This window comes from Clarias gariepinus, chromosome 12 (genome assembly GCF_024256425.1).
Source record: "Clarias gariepinus isolate MV-2021 ecotype Netherlands chromosome 12, CGAR_prim_01v2, whole genome shotgun sequence".
In the NCBI taxonomy this organism is placed as follows: domain Eukaryota; kingdom Metazoa; phylum Chordata; class Actinopteri; order Siluriformes; family Clariidae; genus Clarias; species Clarias gariepinus.
Window position 1 is genome coordinate 15903968 of NC_071111.1, and position 25709 is coordinate 15929676.

At 36.9% G+C, this 25709-nt stretch overlaps 1 protein-coding gene across 3 annotated transcripts in view; it reads left to right on the forward strand.

Annotated features, from left to right (window-relative positions):
• Positions 1 to 20911, forward strand: part of LOC128533964 (xylosyl- and glucuronyltransferase LARGE1-like) — a 53876-nt gene extending 32965 nt beyond the window's left edge. For all 3 annotated transcript variants that reach the window (XM_053508199.1, XM_053508198.1, XM_053508200.1), the window contains 11 exons: positions 2324 to 2447; positions 2875 to 3046; positions 8221 to 8325; positions 9495 to 9607; positions 10103 to 10228; positions 10365 to 10520; positions 12640 to 12803; positions 15140 to 15418; positions 15691 to 15837; positions 18760 to 18955; positions 19795 to 20911. In XM_053508199.1, the coding sequence (XP_053364174.1) occupies positions 2324 to 2447; positions 2875 to 3046; positions 8221 to 8325; positions 9495 to 9607; positions 10103 to 10228; positions 10365 to 10520; positions 12640 to 12803; positions 15140 to 15418; positions 15691 to 15837; positions 18760 to 18955; positions 19795 to 19992 (1780 nt within the window). In that variant the 3' untranslated portion in view covers positions 19993 to 20911. The remainder of the gene's footprint in view (positions 1 to 2323; positions 2448 to 2874; positions 3047 to 8220; positions 8326 to 9494; positions 9608 to 10102; positions 10229 to 10364; positions 10521 to 12639; positions 12804 to 15139; positions 15419 to 15690; positions 15838 to 18759; positions 18956 to 19794) is intronic.
• Positions 20912 to 25709: the final 4798 nt, after the last annotated feature.

Consider the following 25709-nt stretch of genomic DNA (forward strand, 5'->3'; position numbering starts at 1 on the left):
GTTTGGAAGCGTGCAAGCAGTAAAGCGTGCAATCTCAGTTTAAGTGTTAAAACACATATAAGTCGGATGTAAATCCTAGGTAAGGACGGATTCTCCCCCAGCAGATCAAAATCCTTATTTTTAGTTTTCAGAGCCCTGCCGGGTCTCAAGAAGCATTTTCAGTTTTCCTTGATTTCCTTTTCAGTTCCCAATTAATCATCCCACGCTATCCCCAAACAGGAAGGTCTTCCCATGTGTGTCTCATAAGCACTCTCAGAACCTCCTATTACCTTGACTCCCTCAGAAGCCCTGTGTAAGGGCTCTTATAAATATTATTGCATCCTGTGGTGCAGCTCTCTAACCCGCCCCACGTAAAACATCAGGCTAAAGAATAGCTTTTACCTGCAGGCCATCACAACCCTGAGTAAACTAACCCAGTCATTAGACCTTTTTCGTGCTGTTACACTTATGCCTCCACTACCTGGTCACACACACTGGTCACCTCGCTGACAGCTCAATGGCACATATGGACATTTTCCTTATATTTCTGTCACTTTTGGACATGTTGGAATATTTCTACGGGCACTATTACCAGTTGTATTATACAGTAGATTAACTTTAATTGTATTTTTTTATTTTAAACGCTAATCTGTAATGCTAGATCAACTGCGTTCTAAGCTCCTCTGTGTCAATAAAGGACTGCTCAGACACTGCATATGCATATAGCTACAATTTACTGTATACTCTATTTAGCCATAAGTTTAAAACCATTAACAACAAAACTACCTAGATTGTGTGTTCCTTTTATGTTGCCGGAATAGCTTTGGCCACTTGGGACCAGGGGGCTTCACACGACCCCTGGCGGTGTGTTGTGATGTCTGTGATTTGGGAGCTGTGGTTTTTGCAGGGTGTTGCATCCATGGATTAAGATTACAGTATTTGTCCAGTGCATTCAATGGATTCTTAATCAGATTGGGACCCAGGAAATTTGGAGGCCAGTTTAACAACCTTTAACTCTTTGTCTACCATGGCACCTGCATTACCGGCTGCGATGTGCTGTGTGTTCTGATATCTGTCTGACTTTTTTTGCGGTTTGTGCTGCATTGGCTATTTGTGGGATTAAGCCGGATGGGCAGACTGGCTCTTTATTCCTTGGGTGGAGATCATGTTACTGGTATACAAGTAGTAATCATATATATATATAAATACAGTACAGTATATCCATTCATCCACCCATCAATACTGTACATACATACATATGTACATACACCTGACCCTCACATCAAGTACTGTATTTTTACAGTATGTATATTTGTCACTTACTTTTTGTGCATATGCCAATTAAATGTGAACATTTAACCTTAAAACTTGGGGGAAGTCTGATTTTTTTTTCATGTTTATAGTGAATCATAACTGCATAAGCACTTTTGCCCATCCTTTAGTTACATACTGTATATTCCAAGCCTTGTTTATACCTGGAAATGTGTCTTAACCAATTACCTGTTTTTTCTTTGAGTACTCTTTGGATTATCCTGGTTCTGTCCTTTTATGTCTGATTGTGTTTGAATCATGCCTGCTCCCTCATCACAAGTTGAAGTGCTTTATAACTGGTGTTAGCATGCTCTATGGTGAAAACGCTACCCTAATGGAGTTAATGATGTTCACGCTCTTACTGCATCAATGAGACAGCATGAGTCCTGTCCTTTAGCCTGGAGCTACATGTACAATAAAATGACAAAACCATAACACCTCAGTTGAAATCATGACCTTCCACTGGCGTCCATGTCTTCACAGCCACATGACAGTCTAATTAAGTGTCTGGCTCCCGACATAGCTTTATTTGATAGGACAGCTAATGGAGATGTACAATCTGTTTGTTTATACTGTAGTTTGTGGAAGACTGTAGATGTATGACAGCAGTGTCATGCAGTTGTTTTCAGTTTAGAAACGCATTAAGGCTCCCATTCAAGGGTTTTGCACTGAGCAGCAAAAATCTGAGTGTCCTACATTATATACCTTTATAATTACATGGCTGATCATATCACTGAAATTTTACTTCCATATGCATTGGAATAGAAGTGTAATGAGAAATAGCGTTTCTGGACATCACATGCACTTGTATCAATCTCTTCGAAGATTCACCAGGTCGTACACATTAATTGTGTTTACATGAACTGCTCATCAAACTGCAGAAATCATCACATTTGCACAAACATTGCACATTTGTTGGGATGCAAATGTGAAAAAATATAACTAAAAAGCAGATAGTAGCACAGAAGGTTGTTCTGTGATTAACTGTGTGTGTGCGTGCGTGTGTGTGTGTGTGTGTGTGTGTGTATGACAGACGGAACCCGCTCCACTTCCACTTCATTACCGATTCCATTGCCCAGCAAATCCTGGCCTCCCTCTTCCATACCTGGATGGTGCCGGCTGTCCAAGTGGACTTTTATGATGCTGATGAATTGAAGGTAATTCAGTCCATTGACAACTTAAATATTATTATAGGAATATACTTTTTTAATCATCGTTTGGCACAAAGTGGTGTTGCAGCATTATTGATATACTGTAAGCTTTAATCCTCCAGAGGTCAGGATGAAGTTTTGCATGTTCTTATTATATTTAAATCTTTTCTCTGATTATTAGTTTCTCTTTAACCCCAAAACATCCTTAGGTGCATTACTTACAGGGGTGTACTGTGCATGTGTGAGTTGATTTATGTTTTATTACCCCCTCCTTGCACCCAGAGTTTAATTGGAAAAAAGTAATTAAAGAGCATAATGCTTTATTACTTTAAAAAAAAAAAAACCTTTTTTTCTAAAAGGAAAAAAAAACTGCCCTTTTTTTGACAATTTAAATAAATAAAGGATAAACATTTTATGTTTGTATCTGTGTTAGTCTGAGGTGTCGTGGATCCCCAACAAACATTACTCTGGGATTTATGGCCTGATGAAGCTGGTTCTGACTAAGACGCTGCCATCAGACCTGCAGAAAGTCATCGTTCTAGATACCGACATCACCTTCGCCACCGACATCGCTGAGCTGTGGGCCGTCTTTCACAAGTTCAAAGGTATTGTTCCCTTTTTATCCAATCATCTAGATTTGTTTTAAATGTTCTTCCCTAATTACCTGCATCATTAGATCTATTCTGTGTTTGATTCAATAAAATATAAAAGAAGAATCATAGAAGATGTGTTCCTTAGCACTGAGACAATTTAATGTCCTTTTTTTTGTAGCATAACATTGTAGAGACAAGTAGTAGTACACTTCATGCCAAGGAGCTCAGAGGGTTAAGCTGGCATTCAGGAAACCATGTCGAGCCTAGCAGGATTATGGAGAGGAATCATGGAGAGAACTGGGATCAGCCTGGCAGTTCTTCAAACATTTCTCTAATGCTATTATCCCCTTGGTCATTTGCATGTACATCCTCATACACTATGTAGGAACTTTATAACGCTTAATTCTGCAAACTACAGTGTTCCTACTACAGAGGAATGATTGACAAAAATTGAAATTGCAGGGGCTGTAACAGTTATGTAGCTTGAGTAGTTTTAAAGATATACTGCATCATCTACATTAAAAGGTAAAAGATACAAGTTAATGTAATAAAAAAAAAATACAGACCCTAAAGACAAAGGTTTAGTATCTTTTTTCTGATAGTGTATGAGAGTGTGGAATGTAAACTTCGATCCAATAAAGTATCCTGGGAGTTTAGGGGTTAAGCAGCCATTCTGTTAGCAAGCCAAGCTCGACTCCTGCTCTTGTTACCCCCTGACAGAGTTAACCAGCTCATGTGTGTATGGGTATTTCTCCAGAGGAGCCATTAACAGAATCAGTAGGTTACTAAAAGGACTAGAGGGATTTTAGGCTGCATTTCTTCCCATTTTAGCTCATTAATAACCTAATGAAACTGAACCTAGTGAAATGCTGTGTCGACAGGGCTCAATGAAAAGCTTGCAATCTTATTTAAAATCAAGCATGTAAAGACAGGATGTGAAGTCACGCTGCTTTTTTTTCTTTTTAGTTTTTTAAAACAGCTTGTTTCAAATATACTAAGAATAATATATGTTATTCTGCATGCCAAGCAGTGATAGTCTATTTTCACGACTAAACAGACATTTACATGTTATCATGATATGTCACAATTTAAATGGACACATTGTGATTATATAACTCATTAGACAAAACAAATATAATATGTTCTAAATTGTGCAAAGTAAATGCAGCTAATTTTAATGGCCCATGGTGCATAAATCCTTTATGTGCACTGACACAGTAAGTCTAATAAGAATAAGGTGGTATACAGTTACATGATATTACAGCTATGGTCTGTGTACTGAACCTTTCAATGTTTTCTTTCATGTGATCGTGTCTTTCAGAATGCCATACTCACTTTATATGAAATGTATGCCTTCGAGCCTATTGAAACCAAACCCAGAGTCACTTCGGCTGCCTCCATCAGTAACCTCACTGGCCTTGAAATGGCTAATTAACTTTTTCTGTTAGCTTCTCTGCTTATTGATCCTCAAATCAACGCTGTATTCACTAGAGGTCCAGCTTCTCAGGCAAAAGCCAATACATACAATTTAGAGGTTTATAACAGTTACAAAACAGTAAAACTTTCCATGCAACATTGACACTGACTCACAGGCACATAAACCAGAAGCCATGTCTTGGTTTCAGAAAAGTCAACTGCCTGTTAGCAACTGCTATTAACTATTTAGCTATTTTTAGAGGTGGAAAGTAATGAATTACATTTACTTGCATTACTGTAATTGAGTAGTTTCTTTGTGTACTTCTACTTTTTAGAGTAGTTTTTAAAATCTGTAATTTTACTTTTACTTAATTTTTTTTTGTTTAAAGTATTGTACTTCACTACATTTTAAATCATATTCGCTACTGAGTAAAAAATAAACGAATGAAAATGAAAAATAATACAAATAATACAACAAGGAAGGAAAAAAATTGCACCCTGGAAACCACTGCACTAATTGATTGATGGGCATGGAGAACAAATGCGCTAAATTTACAAGAATGATGGAGACGGACAAACCAGATGCCAGTGATGCAGACACAGCTGAAAGTGAAATGCCAACAAATTCTTATGAAGCAAACCCCTGGTCATATTTAAGCGACCACTTTGATTTTAAGCACAATAAAGGGAACAGATTTATCATGCAAGGGTGTTCCATTCCCCATCCTACCAAAAAAAAGTAAAAAAAAAAAAAAATGTAACTCTAACTTTTACTCTGAGTAAATCTTCAATGAGCTACTTTGTACTTTCACTTGAGCTTTTACTATTAGCTTAACAAATAGCCCGTGTACGTATGTACAGTGACAGTCAAAAGTTTGGACACACCTTCTTATTAAAAAATATTTTGTTTATTTTTTTAATATATTTTTTGTTTTTACATTGTATAATAATAATACTATGTTCATGAAGGCCTGACTCACACAGTCTGTTCCAAACAGTGGAAATATAATAAATATGTCTGCTGCCCTAATTTGAGATGCTGTAAATAGAAAGTTCTGAGGCTGGTCACCTTAATAAACTTATCCTCTGCAGCAGAGGTAGGTCTTCGTCTTCCTTCCCGGGAAAGTTCTTATGAGAGCCTGCACTTGGGGATTCATTCAAAGTTCATTCAAAGTTAGATTTTTTTAATTGACTTACTTTTATTTCTTAAACTAATGAAGGGCATTGCTTTACTTTCATTTGATTTAACATAACACTCAAGAGTGTTTCTTGCCATAATATGGATTTGTACAGTAGTTGTAGAACTGTAGCATTAATAGGGCTGTTGACTCTGTTCTCACCCTTCCTCTGCACAAGACAACAGCTGGTCTAAAGCACATTTAAGGAGACAATAAATGTCACAAATGGACTCTTGACAAGGCACATCTGTATATTGAAAACCATTCCAGATGAGAATCTGATGAGAGAATGCCATGCTGTTATCCAAGCTTATTGTAGCTACTTTGGACTATCTAAAATATAAAACATAATTCCATACATGTTCTTCCATAAAATTGAAAAAGTTTCCACAAATGAAACACTCAAATCTAAATACAAGAAGCTAGATTTCTTGTTCACAAACCTTTTTTAATGAGTAACTATTAGCGGCCTAGCAAACCTGCTTGCTCTGTTTAAACACCTTGCTGGCATCCTCCTGCTTTCTTTCTTCTTTTCTTTCCTTTCTGTCTGTAACGATCTGCACAGGTTCTTGGTGGCTTTATTAAAAATTCACCCTGGTTTACTCGTCTCGTCTATCTAGATGACATTAGGCATTATTAATAGCTAAAAAAAAGTCCTGTAAAAGGCCATGTACTAACCTTACAGTAACTTTAAAAATAGCATCACCAGCTTTAAAATTGTCCATTGTTCAGAAAGCAGTCTAATGTCTCATACAACTTTAAAGGTAACTGTAGGAGCATTTTAACTTTAAATAAAGTTTCTTGGCTCCACTTAGTATTAAAAGAGAGGGTTGGGTGCTTTTATTAATATATTTATTAATATCCAACAAAAGAGCATTGTATTTTACGAATTAAAAAATGGCTACTCCTTGGCAGAGCTGAGAGAGATTTTTTTTTTAAACAATTAGCTTCTTTTTTCTTGCCATTGTTATGAACCCTAGTGAATATGAAGCATTTTTTAAATTAGGACAATTCAGAGTTTTTTAGACAAAAACAAAGGGGATGTGTTTTGCTCATGTTTTTTGCATGTGGGCAAACAATGGAGACCAATGTGACTTTCCAAAATGAGCCAAAAGTGAATTTTGCATAATTGGTCCCACTTTAATGAAAAAGAAATCTGCTTTTGCGTATAACAATAGGAATTTTGCCCTTGCTATGATAAATAAAAGAAGAAAAATTCTAACAATTTTCTAAAATTCTACCTCATTTACTTTAAACCATGAATAATACACTCTAAAAAAAATAACAAATACACAGACCCTGAACACACAGAATACGGTATATATCATATTTAAAACGTGTCAAATGGTGGTAGGCTGATCAGTTATTTATAGTCTTACACATGCAGATAATAAAAAAAAACAGTAAACAATTTAGAAAAGGCTCTAAGCAACACTACCAAGAGTGCATTTCACTGCCAGCCTCCAGGTATGAAATCTGCACTTGAAGATCTTAAACCTCCTGCAGATTTCTGTGTAACAGCTATAACTCTTTAATTTCCATCAGCAGATCTCTGTCCCAAGGGCAATAACAGACTTAGTTATCTTTCAGTGCTTTGACTAAATCATATGTAAATAAATAAAACTACAGAGTAAGCAATACAGTACACTCAATAATTGAACCTGGTAAATAATCAATTTTGAATGTTGTGAGCAACTCCACAACCCACTTGAATCCATTCCTTATAGTACAAAAATGTCAGTTCATATAAATATTGCCATTGAAAATCTACACTTACTATTTAATTGTGCATCCTTGTTTATAATAGCATTGATGCTAAACTATTCAGGAATAAAGGGGCTCTGCAAATGTCAAACTATGCTGTTATAAATTATTGCTTAAAAGTGAGAAAGTAGACCATCCATACATAAAAAAAGTAAATGAACCAATTCAGATGTAAATCTGGAAGGCCTGAGCGTTTCACAAGGGTTTTAAACTGTTCCTCTGCTCTCAAATTTCCTGCTTGAAACATGTGCTGATGCAGCAACTTCGCTTTATGTCAAGCTAAATGAACAATGCAAAATAAAATACATTACAATATGTTAAACATGGTCAGACGTAGTAAGAAATTGCACTTATTGGACTATTTTCTAAGGGAGAAAAAAATTATTATTATTGAATAGGCCAACAAGGTAGTGTAATGTGATTAAAAGAACACTGCTAGCTCATCTCCTCTCTGCAGCCGGTACACTGAACTATACATTTTTTCACATAATATAATATAATATAATATAATATAATATAATATAATATAATATAATATAATATAATATAATATAATATAATATAAGTCATATAAGACACTTTGCCTAAACAAAGCAGCTTTTGTAATTTTAATTGTACTGTCAATCTATTAGTTAATATTTAAATAGCCTAATATCTACTGATATACAGTATGTCTACAGTAGGTACTGTATATAAAAGAATAGGAAAATCAGGCTTCAATTGAACATTCAGTACCAGAAACAAAACCATGATCTGCATAGTACTCAACAAATGAAATGTCATTAAGCTTTAAGTTTCTCTTGTTTTATGTCGTTTTTTTTTTCTCAGGTCAGCAAGTGCTTGGGCTGGTAGAGAATCAGAGTGACTGGTATTTAGGGAACCTGTGGAAGAACCATCGACCATGGCCAGCTCTAGGCAGAGGTTTCAACACTGGTGAGTTTGAACTGCAGTAAAATGCTGTGACAACAGTACACATGCATTTCACAGCATGCTAGTATCAATTTCACAGGTCTGATATGCAGGACTACTGTATGCTTAGCCACACTATTCTTTAGGACATTTATCAGTTTTCTGTTGTTGTTCTTGTTGTCATCAGTCAGGTGAGCTACCTGTATTTCTGTAAAAGTGGGTTGTATCATTGCCGATCAGAGAAGCACTTTAACATTTCTACATGCTTTATACAGAATGATAACACAGTTTACTCTAACCTAATGTAGCTTCTATTCAATACCTTGCAGCAATTGCTAAAAGATGGATTTTACTGTACCTAACTCTGTTATCTAGCATCCCTGAAAAAAAAAATAGTTCTGATACACTGCCCAGCCAAAACAAATAGTTGCACACTCAAATATTTTGTTGGGCTGCCTTTTGGTTACGTGCTTTGGCATCGTTTTGATAAGCTTATGCAATGTCATAAGTCAAGAGTTACATTAATTTCTTTCCAAGATCTTGTATTGATGAATGGGACTGCTGGACTGTTGTCTAAAGCCTTCTTCAGCATATGCCAAAGATTCTTAAAGATTCTTGAAATAGGCCCATGGCTTAAGGGAAGAAAAAAAAATCCATTGTTAAAAGAACTGGTCATCCAGTATATTCAGGTTGTCATCTGACCTCACTTATATGCCCACCCCTTTTTGCTGGACCTAGACCTGACCAACTAAAGCAATCCTAGATCATAACACTGCCCCCACAGGCTTGTATTGTAGGAACTTTTCATGATGGGTGCATCACATCATTCTCACATCCTCTCTTCTTACCCTGATGCACCGATCATTCTGGAACAGGATGAATCTGGACCCTTCCGACCACATGACTGTTTCCATTCTTTATCCTCCCTAGCAAATTGAGACATGGACAATAATATGACCCTTATTAGCTCAAGCATATTAAATCCTTGCAGTAATTATCTACTGGAAGGCTCTTAGCTATTTGCTTAGTTACATCCAGATAGTGACTTTTTGGACCAGGCAGTGTATAACAAAAAAAAAAAAAGTGGGTCAGTAACAATTTTTATTGTATAGGTGCATATGATGAAATATACATAAAAAATGTGTTTACACCTAAACTTCACAATAGGGTTTATGCCATTATGTGTGTTACAGGTGTGATTCTCCTGCTGTTAGATCGTTTGAGGAAGCTCAGATGGGAGCAGATGTGGAGACTGACGGCAGAGAGAGAGCTGATGAGCATGCTGTCTACATCACTAGCAGATCAGGTACACAAACATAGATAGACAATTATTGCTGCTAAACATATTATTTACATCATAAATTCAACTGCTTGTCTTTCCCGCTGTCGCTTTATTTTATGCAAAAAAAGTGTTTATAATGCCAAGCCACATGAATTAAGTGCTTGCTAAGTAAAGCATTCAAAATCTTCTGTTTACTAAAAAAGAAAAAAGGTATTACTGGTAAATAATATAAAGATGTTAATGCTTGTGTTCTGTGTACTGTTCCTTTTATCCACAAACTCTCATTGAATTGCCATTCACTAGCACACCATTCATCACTCTTTATCTCTTTTTACATTATCTGGATTAGGGCCTTTAATGTAGTCAATTGAAAATGTGAGTCTAAGTGATATGGGGTCCGGAAGGCCTTTTGTATTGCGGTTTTCATATTGAAAAAGATAAGTCCAATTCAGTAGTGTCCACAGATGTCTAGGGCTGTTGTAGCTGATGAAAGGCTAAGTGTAGTTTTGTGCTTTGCAGGATATCTTCAATGCTGTGATCAAACAAAATCCCTTCCTGGTGCACCAGCTCCCCTGTTTCTGGAATGTTCAACTGTCTGATCACACGCGCTCTGAGAAGTGCTACAGAGATGTGTCTGACCTCAAGGTGAAGGGCAAGTGAGATCAAAATATGAAAATGAGGGCGTGTGCAGGAAATGCATAAATACAAATGAACAATGCAACTTTTAACATTACAAGTATACTTAAACATAAAGTATATATGTCACTATCTTGATGTCCAGGTGATCCACTGGAACTCTCCAAAGAAACTGCGGGTGAAGAACAAGCATGTGGAGTTTTTCAGGAACCTTTATCTGACCTTCCTGGAGTATGATGGCAACCTGCTGAGGAGGGAGCTCTTCGGCTGTCCGAGTGAAACTGACCACAATAGTGAGAATGTGGGTACATCCAGCATAAAACTGTTGGAAAAAAAATTATATAAAGTTAATGATACACACTTAAAAAAAAAAGGCACAGCAGGAAAACAGGATTTGAACTGACATTTTGGCCTGCAATGATAGGTTCCTGCAACAAGCAAAAAAAAAAAAAAAAAAAAAAGCTAAGGAGATTTGAAATGGACAGAACTGGGTTAGGCGGCAGGGTGGCTTAGTGGTTAGCAGTATCGGCTTGCACCTACAGTACATGGTCAGGACATGGTCAGTACATTCCTACCACCGGTATATGTGCATAGAGGTTGCATGATCTCCCTATGCTTGGTGGGTTGATGGGGTATTCCAGTTTCCTCCCACAGTCCAAAGACATGCAGGTCATAATAGAAATTGGGGCTTCCAAATTGCCCATACTATATAAATGAGCATGTGTGTGTGCCCTGCGATAGATTGGCACCCTGTCCAGAGTGTACCCCGTCTTGTGCCCTAGGTCTCCTGTGATAGGCTTCAGACATCCCATGACCCTGTATACAGGATGAAGCAGTATAGACAATAAGTGAATAAGTGAGTGAGAATTGGGTCCAACACTTTTTTAAAAAACTGGAAGTATATAAAATAACGCAGATCACTAAAATCCTTAGTGAATTTTCATCCTAAAAGTGACAGTACCCACTGCCTGGTCAAAATAAGGTAGCGAAGTGTAATATTTTGTTTAATAGTCTTTAGTTTTGATCATGGCAAGCAATTTAGTGGCCAAATCATGTTTAAAAATAATTCCTCAAGCTTATAAAACTACTTTTGTACAATTTTAGTACTGGAATATGGCAGTGCCATCAGTGGTAAAAATCATTAATGGGATAATCTAGTCATTCGGTACATTCAGATATTCAGAATGGAAAAACTCTAGGAAGCAAGAAAGCATCGAGTGATAGCCTGGATCAGTTCATCTAACAACTGTTGGAACAGCAAAAACATCGAAAGTGTTGAAGAACTGATTCTGAGCCAAGAAGGTAATCCTGGAACAAGTAAAAGTATGCAAGAAGGCCGACTTGAATAAAGCCTTCATCTGTTCAGTGAATAATAAAGGTTGACCTGAAATTCAAGGTGTAAAACCAGGTTTTTGTCGCCTTGCCAGCAAAGCAGAAACTCCATGAATAGTACACAAAGCTGTTGAGGCTATCCTGTAGTTACAAGGCTGTGCAGCCTGTGTGTGGTTTTCTTAGGAATCACAGACAGAGACAGAGTTCATACTATAATAAGGAAAAAGAAAAACATCATACCTGTGTGAAGAAGCACTTTTTGCAGTTTGTCGTGCAAACAGCTGCATGCTATAGTGAATTAGTTCGGAAACAAACAATTGTTTAGAAATGGCTCTAAAAGACACCATATTTTCCATTTACTATCCTATTCTCAGATTTGAACTGAGCTCCTTATACTTTCCCATTGTACCATGTGTTAGTCAATGGGAAGAAAAACTCCATAAATGTGATAATCTGGTCATTCAGTACATTTACTGTAGGTTATCAGCTGACTTGCTTCGCTTTATGCACTTCCTCTCCTACCCTGATGAAGCTGTCACACTGGACTACAATAGGGCCAATCTGAACTTATCAGTCCACATGACATTTTTCCATTGCTCCAAAGTACAATCTTTATGATCTTTAAGTCTTTTTCTTATTAATGTCATTAGCAAGTGGTTTTCCTGTGGCCACATACTGTAGCTGTTTGGTCACAATCCTGTGACACTGTGTGTTTTCGGAAATGCTTATACAGTACTTTCACTTTTAAAAAAGCCTTGTGTTTTTACGGTTGGTTTTCTTTTTACTACGCAACGTCACCAAGTGTTTGTAATCTCTATTTATGATTTTTTAAATTACATTTCTTCCACAAAGGTAATGGTTCAACAATATCCCTACTATAATACTGTACATCCCTACACTATAATGTGTTGAAGGGTTCTTACCTGAATTCTACAGTAGAAATGTCAAATTTCCTAGTATTTTTGTTTGTTTGGTTTTTAGCCCAATAATTTAAGCTTTATACCTGAATAATTTGACCTTACTGACTTTTGTTTTGGCCATGCAGTATATATTATCGCTGTCTTTTTAACGTATTTATGGTGTTTCAGCTTCAGAAGACACTACTGGAGCTTGATGAGGATGACCCATGTTACGAATTTCGGAGAGAGCGTTTCACCGTTCATCGTACTCACCTCTATTTTCTGCACTATGAGTACGAGCCCAGTGCAGACAAGACTGATGTTACGCTTGTGGCCCAGCTCTCAATGGACAGGTAGAGTGTGAGCAGGATATTCATATTTTGATCATCTAAAGTGTTTTTATTTTGTGATCTGAATTACTTTTTAACCTGGCAAATATAATGCACTTTTGGAAAAAAAAATTGCTTAGAATCTGAACGTTTATTTATGTGTTTGGATGGAAAGTCAAATCAACAGTTTGACGGCAAAATGAGACAAACACCATATTAGTTCATTCTAGCAGATTAAGTTCCTCTAAGACATAAGGTAATGTGATACCATGTTGTCAACTTTCACTTCCAAATTGATACTTTTTTTTTCTTTTCACTCCTGCTACTATACCTTCATGGGATCTTTGATGCACATGCACATGCACTCGGCACCCTTGATAAGCCACTGTCCTAGCCTATAGAGGTTAAATTGATGTACTGTAGGCCGATGATGCATTTGAAGCAAACCTTTTTATGTGGTTTTTAAAGGTTTTCTTCTGCTCTCTAACAATCTTTTTCATTTAAAAGATTTTATGTAAAACAAAATTGAAAGCTTTTGTCCTTGTTCCAACTTGCTGCCATTGTCTCACTACAAAACAACATTAAGGCATGAGTTTGCTATAATTTTTTAATTACACTCAACCAATATCCTCTTCATACTAAACTGCATTCTTAAATTACTACAAATACAACTGCAGACTGATTTATCCATTGTGACAAAACTGTGGGAGGTAGAGTTTTACATTTTGCAAATTCACACAAAATTCACACTGCAAGACCGAAATAAATTTTAATGTACTACTTTGCCACTTGTGAAAAGAAATCATGCACAAAATAGTTTCTCTCAGTTTGTAATATGTCCTGCTTTATTTGAATTTTTTTTTCTCTTTTCATTTAATAGTTTTTTTCTTTTGGAAATAAATAAAATAAATGATTTGATTTTGCTGTCAAACTGTTCAGGTATAATAAAAAAAAAAAAGAACAAGAGTAACTGAACCACCTTATAATAAAAGTGCAAAGCAGCTGCCTGTGCATGCAGTTCTCCCACTCTTTTTGCTGATGTGTTCATGGAACATCCATTTGGTATAGCAGATTCTGCTATGGAAGAAAACAACAGGATGTACCACCTACAAGCAAAAGAAGCAGTGGGAACAAAGACCTTGCTGGCCATCTTAGACAAAAAAAAGTGTGCAAATATTTCATGGCAGAAAGTTTCTGCCTGTGCCATGCTCAGAGACACAAGGCTTCTTCTCTGACTTCAGACTGATAACCCACTTCTGGTCATTTCTAAGCTTCAGGAATTACCACTGTGGTTGGCATTCAACAGATCTAGGCTGCACATGGTATCAAACATATTGGCTTGGTTGAATTCAGCTGGTGAGTGAAAGAAGTCCACTGTCTGATATGAGTGGATGAATAAAGTATGCAGCTGGCAAATCATACAATCCTTTAGCTTTTTTATATTCTGATATGCAAGGAAAGTTAAATAATGAATAATGACCACTCCGTCTTATTTTTGTTCGCCCCGTGGCAGATTTTTACATGATTGGTTTGCTAGGCTGTTGCACCCAGCAGTTGATGATCCACCGCTTCTCCCCCCCTGCACTCTAGGGATGGTAGAACTAAAGTTTTTTTTTCAACAGCAAGTTTACTAGAACCTAATAATTTTATTTATTTTTAGCCATATTTTTGCATGGTGAAATGCCTCACAGCCAGTTCCGATGTGGTGCTGTGTGTGCCCAATTGGAACATAGAAATTGGTCGTAGTAGCCTAACGCAGGGTATTATTGGTTTGTTTGATCATGTTTTGTGTTTTTAAGGGATATGCTCACTGTTACTGGATCTTTTTTGGTGCACATTTGGGAATCCACCCTGCTAGTCACATTCTTCCCAAATGGTAGACTGCTAGGCATTGTGTATAAAGCTGTTCAGTAAGGATACTGTGATTAAATGTGTGTAACCCAGGGCATGATGACCATGATTATCTGTGAAGGCACGAATAATAATAATATTTACTGATGGTAGTCTGGGCTGCTGAGGTTGCTAATATGCATGTAAATGCAATAACAACGGGTTCCAGCAAAACATATGCACTATGTTTTATTAAAGTGAAATATTATATAAAGGTTGTAAATCATCTTCTTGAAAGCACTAAGTATACTTCAGGGGAATAAGTTGGCGTCATTGCTTCATTACATTTTCAGTCCCCTAATTTTATTGCTAAATGACCCTTATTCATATATACTGTTTCAATACTTTGTGGATAGATTAATGTTCAGAATCTGCTGAAAGCTCACAGAACAACGGGGTGATTAAAGAAACTCCTCAATGGCAGAGTAATTGGTTAACACAATATTTTTTTTACAATTTGCATGACACAGGCTGCAGATGCTAGAGGCCATCTGTAAACACTGGGAAGGACCGATCAGTCTGGCTCTCTACCTGTCGGATGCTGAGGCGCAGCAATTCCTGCGCTATGCTCAGGGTTCCGAGGTGCTCATGAGCAGAAGCAATGTGGGATACCATATCGTCTATAAAGAGGGCCAGTTCTACCCCGTCAACCTCCTGCGCAATGTCGCTATGAAACAAGTCAACACACCCTACATGTTCCTGTCTGACATTGACTTCCTGCCTATGTATGGACTCTACGAATACCTCAGGTAAGATGAAAGGCTTCCTGATAAAATACCTTTTAAAACTCGTAAAACGTATGCACATATTCATGATGTTCCAGTTCCCCATTACCTTTGCTAATTACTTACAGTACCGTTAGCTGGAACATAACACAAACCTGAACTAGTTAATGATTTTAGATAACTGGATTCAGAACCTACTGAAATTGATGCAATTGTATAGACAAACAGTTACATAACCTGAATATATACTGTATGGACTTGTAGAATGTGAGCAGAATTTGATAATTGTCTTACAGGAAATCTGTAGTACAGTTGGACATGGCACACACTAAAAAGGCTCTGGTGGTGCCTGCATTTGAAACACTGCGATACCGGCTGTCATTTCCCAAATCCAAGGCTGAGCTTCTGTCTCAGTTGGACATGGGCACACTCTTCACCTTCAGGTAAATTTTTTTTTTATATATATTATTACATCAAAACAATTGTCATATGCAGAGTAAAGAATATTTATCATAAGACATAAAGGATATTGTCTCCATTTGCTGTTGTAATAACCTCCACTGGAAAGCTTTTCAAAAGATTTTGCTGTGTGGCCATGTGGATTTGCCTTCCAGTTACTAGAGCATTAGTGATGTTGGGCAAAAAGGCATGCGATGCAGTCAGTGTCCAGTTAATCCAAAATTTGACTTAAGGCCCCTTTAGTTCTTCCACACAAATCCTCCCTTTGTGGACCTTATCTTGTGCAAAGGCAAACTGTCGTGATGGAACAAGGTTAGACATTCTTAGTTGCATTAGAGAAATCCCTTATACAGAGCTACAGTACTTACAGTCTCTGACGTCTCCATCAAAGAAGACATCCTCATACATTAGCACATTTTTAAAAGTGTCTTTAGTTGTCATTTGAAGATAATCTAGGTGGAGTTCATTGTGTGATAAGTGGCTAAAGGTAGATAAAGGTAGAATCAGTGTCTCTAATCTAAAACAGGTAGCTTCAGAAAGCCAGTGGAGGAAGTGACGTTGTGAAGGTTGAAAACACTAATGCAGTTATAGATCAGGTGCAGCGGTTGAATGGCACTCAGAGGCAAACCTGACAAAAACGAGTTGCAGTTGTCCAGTCTTAAAAGGGAAAATGAAGAAACAAATACCTGAGTCACCTCTGTGGATTAAAATGGTGGAATCCTTCTGATGTTATAAGGGTAGAGCTGTCGATTGTCCATGACTACCTCATATCTAGTAGAATTAACAGAAGAGCAAGTACTGAATCTTCAGGGACACCAGTGGAGAGTTTGCATTAAGCAGGTTTGAACAAGATTCTGGGTACTGTAGGAAGCGAACCATTTAAGTGCTGTGCAACATATTTTAAAGCATGGGTATTTACAAGAATCATATGGTTGAATGTTTCTGAAATGCCAAGGAGGATAAGAACCAATGATATTTTGGCTGATCTAGAAGCATAGAGATTCTCAGAGATGGCAGACTGGTTAGGATCTTGGAAATTGTTTTGGTAGAGAAAGACAGACTGTAGGATTGTAGATAGTGTATTTAAGGATTTTAGAGAGAAATGAAAGAAGTAACTCCGACTGGAACTTGCTGAGAACTTGCATACTTCAGAATGGGAATTTTTTTTTTTTGTGTCTTGAATGTAGTTGAACAGGTATTATGAAGTCATTAATTATAATAGGGATAAAGGGTAGGTCTTGTGAGATGGTCTGGAACATTTTGGCAATGCTAGAATTGGCAGGTGGTGCAGTATGATTTCAGGACAAGATGACCTGCACGATCTCTTTTGTTGATAGTGGAAAAAATTTAACAGAAAAAGATGAAACCTGTGTAGCCTATTATATGAGAGAGGGTAGAAGAGAAGGTCTGGCAGATTTTTTTTTTAATCTGTACTTCAAAATACTGTAATGTACCAAAATCATCGGCAGTCAGGGAGAATGGTGCACAGAGGGTTAGGGAGTAAAGAAATGTTGTGGAGCTGAATCTGCCAGCCTGCTATGGTAAAATTAATAGGTGTAGCTAGAATTAATCTAACTGTAATAAGGCAGAACAGATCGGAATTCATGTGACTTCTCTGGCCTCTGCGCATCCATGGAGCGTTGATGTAATCAGTAGGCAGCATACGGATTTATTAACAGTGCTAGCAACAGCTGCTAAAACAGCTAAAGTAAGGTGTCTGGCTTTCTTCCTTCTTCTGGACCTCAACAAATATAGCCGACTGTTACAACCGACATTTGGTGAAAATATGCATCTTCTGTTTGAAATGAACGAGGGGTCACAGAACTCAAGACATGTTTTAGCCCAGATGGCGTGAGCAGACATATTAATGTGCACATACAATACGTGCCTTTTCAAAGGATTGAGACATTAAGGTTAGGTAAAAGTAATTATGAAGGTGAACTGCCATGGCATGCAAATCTGATTAGACCAAAAGATTGGAATTGAAAAAAATTGGCTTGTAATGTCAACATAGCCTTAGATATGGTATCTCATTTTTTCTCCTATGAAAGAAAAAAGACTTTCCATGAATTTTACACAAAAGATATAAAAGTACGGCATTAAATGTACAACATTTAATAGCTACATATTTTGGTTATATATATATATATATATATATATATATATATATATATATATATATATATATATATATAAAACCAAAATATATGTATATATATAATATACTGTATATATGTAGACAGTAGCACTGGAATTAATTCTGCATCTTCTTGAGAAAAATATATTTAAGGTCAAGGTCAGAATATCATTTACATGAGATACAGTATTTTAGTTTTTTTTTTTTTTTCAACTTTGCCCTCTCACATAAATATCTAGATGGCATATTGTATATGTATATGGTCACATATAAGGTGTGCACTGTCTATATTGGTAATTGAATGGTGTTTCAACTACTTATGTGAACAAATAAGTTAAAAATATAAAAATTGCAGTTAATGGAATATGGTAAAATATAAAAGTGCGAATTGAGTTTTTATATAATTAGTTAAAAACTTGTGTAAATGTATTAGTCTTCATTACTGTCCACACTCGACATGCTACTATGCAAATAGTTGATATGCGCCCTGTTTCCTGATCTAAGAATAACATGGATGCATGAGGAATTAAGTAGCCATCTATAGTTTGTATGTAGGGCGAGTCCTTGAAGGCTCAGGCTCAGAGCGTGAGCACACAATGTAATTTTTGGACCCTCCTGAAAGTCAATTGCCTCATTTTATCTGAGCTAGACTATTTCTAAATGTATTGAATTTTAAATGTTTAAATATGTATAAATCCTTTTTTAATTAATGCCTTATCAAGTCTATTATAATAGAACAACTTTAAGTCTTTGTTAATGAATTATTCAGGTACCATGTATGGACAAAAGGTCACGCTCCGACCAACTTTGCGAAATGGCGGACGGCCACGACGCCGTACAGAGTGCAGTGGGAGGCCGACTTTGAGCCTTACGTGATGGTGAGGAGGGAGAGTCCAGAATATGACCGCAGGTTTGTGGGATTCGGCTGGAACAAAGTGGCTCACATTATGGAGCTGGATGCACAGGTAAACTGTCTAATAGGAACTGTCTGTCTTCTCTACATGCACTGTATTGTTAAATGACAAAAACCTTCCCTACAGATTTAATGCTCATGAAGAAGACACCTAGATTAAATATGATGAATTAATGTGATGGATTTAATGATCTGCGATAGTGATGAACACAGACAGCAATGTAAGGCGTAATTTTTAAAATGAAATGCATTATGGAATACCAAAGAGAATGAAGAGCAGACAAGACAGATGCCAGTGAAATTTCACTTTAATAAGGCACAGCATGATACAAGACAAAACTCAAAAGGAATAGGAAAAACACTACGAACTAGATTAATGATTTGAATATTTTTAGAGCAGGAACAAACATGCAGAAATTCAACAGTAGTAAGACAAAAATAAATGGAAAATCCCAAAACTAAACATAAGGAAACCAACTCAAAACAGGTGACAGATGATCCAGGGCAGGACCCTGATGTAACCCCACTGTAAGGATCTGCTCACATTAGTGACTGGTTAGTTACTGTAAGAGGGTCATTCCTCTCAAAGCTCTTCATGAAGTTTTTACCCTGTAAATGTGTGTGACTAAGAAAAAATTAGGTTTATATTGTTTGTCATCTCTACTATTCACTGAAATATAATGATTAGGTTTTTTTTTTTTTAAAGTGCTTACTTCAGCTTCCACCACATTACTTCTATTGTTTTTTAACCACAACGAATCTAAATCTAGACCTGAAACTGAAGCTATAAAGACGTCCTTATTATAAAATGATATGTCACATGTTAGTGTCATTTAAGGCTTATATATTTGAATATTTAACATTTTTATTACATTTATGCTTCCTTTGCAGGAATACGAGTTTGTGGTTCTCCCCAATGCTTACATGATCCACATGCCTCATGCGCCAAGCTTTGACATCACCAAGTTCCGCTCAAATGAGCAGTACCGGGTTTGCCTCAAGACACTTAAAGAGGAATTTCAGCAGAACATGTCTCGCCGCTATGGATTCGCTGCGCTTAAATACATGACTGCGGAAAATAACAGCTAACACCACAGATATACTGAAATTCTGCATGTAAGATGGACAGAACTGCTTTAAAGTATCATAAAATAATGGCAGAAACACCAGTAGGTGATGGACTCTTAAAAATCTTTAAAACATAGAGCGGCTGGTACGCTCATAAAAATGGGACATTTAAAGGACAATTAAATTAATTTTATGTCTATAATTCCCAATCCCTTTGGCTAGATGGGTGTTTATTCCTGTATCTAACTTCAAACTGCAAATTTGAAACTTTGAAATGTATATTTTTTCTAGGTTTCTTCCTATTTTTTGCCGCAGCACGAATTATGGTACAGTATTAATCGTAGCAACACAACTTCTAAAACAGTTTAGCTTTGTTTTACTTTTAAGAAGTCATCTTTAAAAGGTTGTTTTAAAAGTTTTAAATACACTGCTGTTTTTAAAAAATATTCACCTTAATCTATAAATTAATATATTCCAAGGTATTAAAAGTGCAATTATGTATAATGAATCTCATATGAACTAGACTGAGATAGGTGAAAAGGTATCAGCTCCAAATATAGATATGTTTAAAGCTAAAAGTAAAAAAAAAAAAAAGTTAAATATACACATTGTTAGAGAACAAACATACCAACTTTGGATAGATCACACAGTGCATCAAAGACAGCAAAGGTTTAAACTGAACTTGAACTTGAAAGTGGAAAAATTGTTCATTATTTAATTAAAGAAGTCAGTGAATAAGGTTCACTACAAAGCTAGTGCTTATACATGCAAGAAATAGGACAGAAAAAGAGAGATATGTATATTTCTTTTGATTGTTAAGATTATTCAAGATTATTGGATCTTTTCTCCACATTATCATGCTGTACTGTTGTATACTATAATGAAAACAATGTTATGGCATTAGCGAAGAGCTGCAAGCAGTTCCTCTCAGCCAGTTAAACCCCAGAACAATGTTGTTAAAATGAATATGTCTATTTTGATAATAAAATTATCTTAAGAATTTGTTTTTTTTATTTGATTGATCAGTTGGTCCTACAATAATGCAAGCTAATCTTGCATCTCTCTGTACCCATCTACTTCTTGTTCTTCTTTTCTTTGTTTGTTCCCTTTCAGGAGTCGCCACAGCAAATCATCTGCCTCCATCTAAACCCTCTCCATCCTCTTCTCTCACCCCAACTAACTTCATGTCCTCTCTCACTACATCCTTAAATCTCCTCTTTGGTCTTCCTCTAGACCTCCTGCCAGTCAGTTCCAACCTCAGCATCCTTCTACCGCTATATTCACAATCTCTCCTCTGAACATGCCCTAACCACCTCAATCTGGCCCTCTGACTTTATCTCCAAACATCTAACATGGGTTGTCCCTTTGATGGACTCATTCTTGATCCTATCCATTCTTGTCACTCTCAAAGAGAACCTCAACATCTTCAGTTCTGCTACCTCCAACTCTGCCTCCTGTCTTTTCTTCAGTGTCACTGTTTCATCGTTGGTCTCACCGACGTCTTGAACACCTTTCCTTTTACTCTCGCTGATACTCTTTCGTCACATAACACACCTGACACTTTTCTCCACCCATTCCAACCTGCCTGTACACGCCTCCTTACCTCCTTTCCACACTCTCCGTTGCTCTGAATAGCTGACCCTAAGTACCTAAAGTCCTGCACCTTCTCTACCTCTGCTCCCTGTAGCCTCACCGCTCCACTTTTTATTCACACACATGTATTCTGTTGTGCTGCAGATAAGTTTTATTCCACTGCTTTCCAGAGCATACCTCCACCTCTCTAGATTTCCCTTGACCTGTTCCCTGCTCTCACTACAAAGCACAATGTCATCTGCAAACATCATTGTCCACTGAGACTCCTGTCTAACCTTATCTGTCACCCTGTCGATCACCAGAGCAAACAAGAAGGGGGTCAGAGCCGATCCTTGATGCAGACCCACCTCCACCTTGAACTCTTCTGTCATACCTACAGCACGTCTCATCACTGTCTAACAGCTCTGGTACATGGCCTGCAGCACTCGAACATACTTCTCTGCCACCTCAGACTTACTGATACCATAACACAGTCCTCTCATACGCTGTCATACACTTTCTTTTAAATACTGTATACTGTACAAAGACACAATGCAACTTCCTATCATCTATCTACCTATATATCTATTTCCCCTATTTCCCTATTCTATATTAAGAATATTCTAATTCTATAATAGTCTAATTATGAGTCAGTGTGGCTGCAAATTAAGACTTACAGGATTAGAACTAAACAGCCATGTGGCCTTAGGAAAACCACTGGTTAGTAAAATTTATCTCAAAAAAGCTCTGGTTTGCTAAGGAACATAATACTTAGACTTTGGGGAAATACTGTTGAAACTGGTCATGTAGTCTGATGAGTTTAAGTTAACCCTATTTTAAAGTATGTCTAAGTCAGGGTAAAAAGGTAACCACAGGAAGTGATGCGCCCATCATGCATAGTGCCCACTGTACAAGCCTCTGCAGACAGTGTTATGATCCCAGGCTGCTTTAGTTGGTCCGATCTAGGCTGAATAAAAGTATGTGTCAATAAAATGAATGTACCTTTTAAAACCTGAATGTACTAAATGACTATATTATCCCATTCATGGATTTTCTTTCTGACCTTAACCTCACTGAAAGCCTTTGGGATAGAAATCTTTATTGAGTGGTTCAATTCCCCCATCATCAATACAAGATCTCAGCCAAACATTTATGTAAGAATAAACATTGTGGCATTGCTTAATGTTTTTGAAACATTGCCATAGTGGATGTGCACTGCAATTTAATTTAAATGGGGTCCAACATAAGTTTACACTATGCAACTTTATTTTGCACCATGCACCATGGACGCCAGGTTAAAAACAACCGAATAAAGCCATGGGAGAAAGTGAATAATGATACTTGACTGTGAATTGTTTAAGGCCATAAAAATCAATACACAGTCTGGGGCTTTATCCCTTTCTTTTAAACAAAGCAGGATCCAGCAGGAAAGCATGCAAGAGATGTGGAATGCCTGCTGTATTTTTTTTGGTGCTATATCAATGTAGTCTACCATTGCTTTCCTTTCAGTGTTTATTTTGTCCTTACCCATAAAGACATAATATCTGGCTGAGCACATGCTTTAGTCTTACTGAAGGCCTACCAAAGCTCTTCATAATACCCCGGGATGCTAATTACATAAAGCATTATAGAGGTATGGTTTGTTATATAAAAATATAATAATAAAAGGTCAATACTACTGTATGAGCTTTGGGCTTGGTGGGAGACTCCCTTATGAAATGACAGCACTCCAGTACACATAGTACTAGTGTCTATTTACTGTATATAAACTTCCTACTGGACTTAGTGACTTCTGTGCCTTTTCAACCCTCCTCCGCACTCCACACCATCCAATGAGTCATCTTTGTATCACTGAGCAATATTTAGTATACTATTGTTACACACTTACAACTCTCCTGTCTGAGTGATACAGTAAGTAAAATGTATACTTACTGAGTAAGAGTACTAAGTATACTTAACGTAGCTCTAACACTCTTAGCATAATTATATTTTACACTATTACATAATGAATGTTGTCCAGGGGATTTGTACTTTCCTTAGTTGTTAGAGTTGAAATACAACACTTATTATTTAGTTTTTACCACACTGTGGTATTATGATATTAACTTGCCTAAATTTTCTTAGCAAGGGTTAAATTTTCTGGAGAAATGTAAGTTGACGATTTTCCTTTTTATACTTAAAATTCAAGAAGGATTTATAGCATCTATGTTTATGGCACAAAGGCATTTTATTATAATCCTTCCATGTACCTTGAGACAGCTGAGCTATAGTAAATCTGTATTTTAGAGGAGCCAAGGCCTTTCTCTCTCTATTACCACTGATGTTCTTGAAACAGAAGCTGTCCTAAGGTCCAGGATAATAAATCATACCATACTATATCTCCTTATAACAGCTTTCTTAGATTTATGACCATGTGATGTGGGGCTTCTGGTAGCCAGTGCAGGACTCTCTTCTCAGGTGTTTTGTAGGATAGCACACAGTGTCAGTATACAACAGGCTGAATGGGGGAAAAAAGAAAAAGTTAGCGCATACTGTCCGTGGAAGTAGCAGCCATTATTGAGCAGATAGAAAAATCGTTTCTTACGTGTCAGACATAATGTTTTATTTTAAAACCTACAGGGAGGCGAGTAAAACCACTGTGCATGTTTTAAAATCATTCTTTTTTAGGGACACAATAGCAGAGCAGGTAGTATTAGTGTCCCACAGCTTTAGGGCCCAGGATTTGATTCTAGGATTCTGTCCATGTTCCCATGTTCCCCATGGGCCAATGTGTGTTCTCCAGGTATTCCAGTTTCCTCCACATGTACACATTGTTGTAGATTCTAAATATATATATATAAATTTTTAATGCACTGTACATATAAATACAATATTTTTCTAAATATATCTGTATTTATTACTAACAGCTTTATAATCTACAACAATGTTTACAGGTGGAGGAAACTGAAATACCTGGAGAACACACAAACATAACAAACCACAAATGTACTGTATGGTGACACCAGATCAGCAGGGTGACCTTGCGGATCAGCATGACGTTTGAGTCCTGCAATGCTACTGATGATCAGCATCTAATAAAGTAATTGTAGAGATATGCAAGAGTCTTAAACTTGGCAGTTCTGCTCACCATTCTCATTTGGCTATATAAATATATAAATTTTACAATTCCTTTATAGCCCACTTTTTCTTTATAGTTACAGAATGCCTGTGTTCATGAAGCATTATTTTGGCAATAGTAACTAATGAACCTAAGAAACATTAAAGTTCCTGATATTGCTTTACTTCTGTGGAAGGCACAACAGATGCAAAAACAGTTAGGTGTAAAATTCTGGTTGTTTTTGTAAGCAAGTTGCCATAAAGTGATTTTTTTCCCCCCAGAGGCTCTTATAGGAGACAATATTCAAATGAGCAGAGTAGAGAGGCTTCAGCGTCATACTGAAGCAAATGCAGAAAGAAAAGGAGAAACAGATGAAAGGAAGAAACCGATTTTTATGCCCTAACTTATCAACTTCCAAGGCCAAGAACTTTTCAATTTGCCTAAGCTCATGTCAGCATCGCTTCTTGTAACAGAAGGATGTCTTTCCTCACTGAGCTCTTTTGCTTTGCTGACAGTGATATGTTTTTTTTTCTGCACTCAGTTTAAACATAAAAGCTTGTTGTCAGATTTTAAATAAGGAATATACAATAATTCATGTTAATAATGTGTTTCTCGTGTTTTACCATTCCAAAACAGTTTTGGTAAAATTGTAATAGTTTTTATATTATTGTAGACATGCACTTATTTCAGGTAAACATTTATTCTTTCTTTATTCACTTGTTCATTCATATGCCGTAGTCAGGTCATGATGAACCTGAAGCCTATTCCAGGAGCACTGGCTTGAGGCATGAATACACACTAGATGGGATGCCAGTCTTTTTCAAGCCACCATGCACACAAATTCACACATTTAAACACCTAGGGGCAATTAGTTAAATCCAAATACTATTTTGGGGGAGACAGAATAAAACCGGACACTTTCTAAAAAGGAAAAGTTGCACATAGAGAACATGCTCAGAAACTTGGGAGATGACAACCTGAGCTCAGGATCTAATCATAAGTTATTCTGTTCATGCCATGCTCAGGGCAGCGTGTCATGCACAAATTAAGCAGCCTGTTGCAAATACAT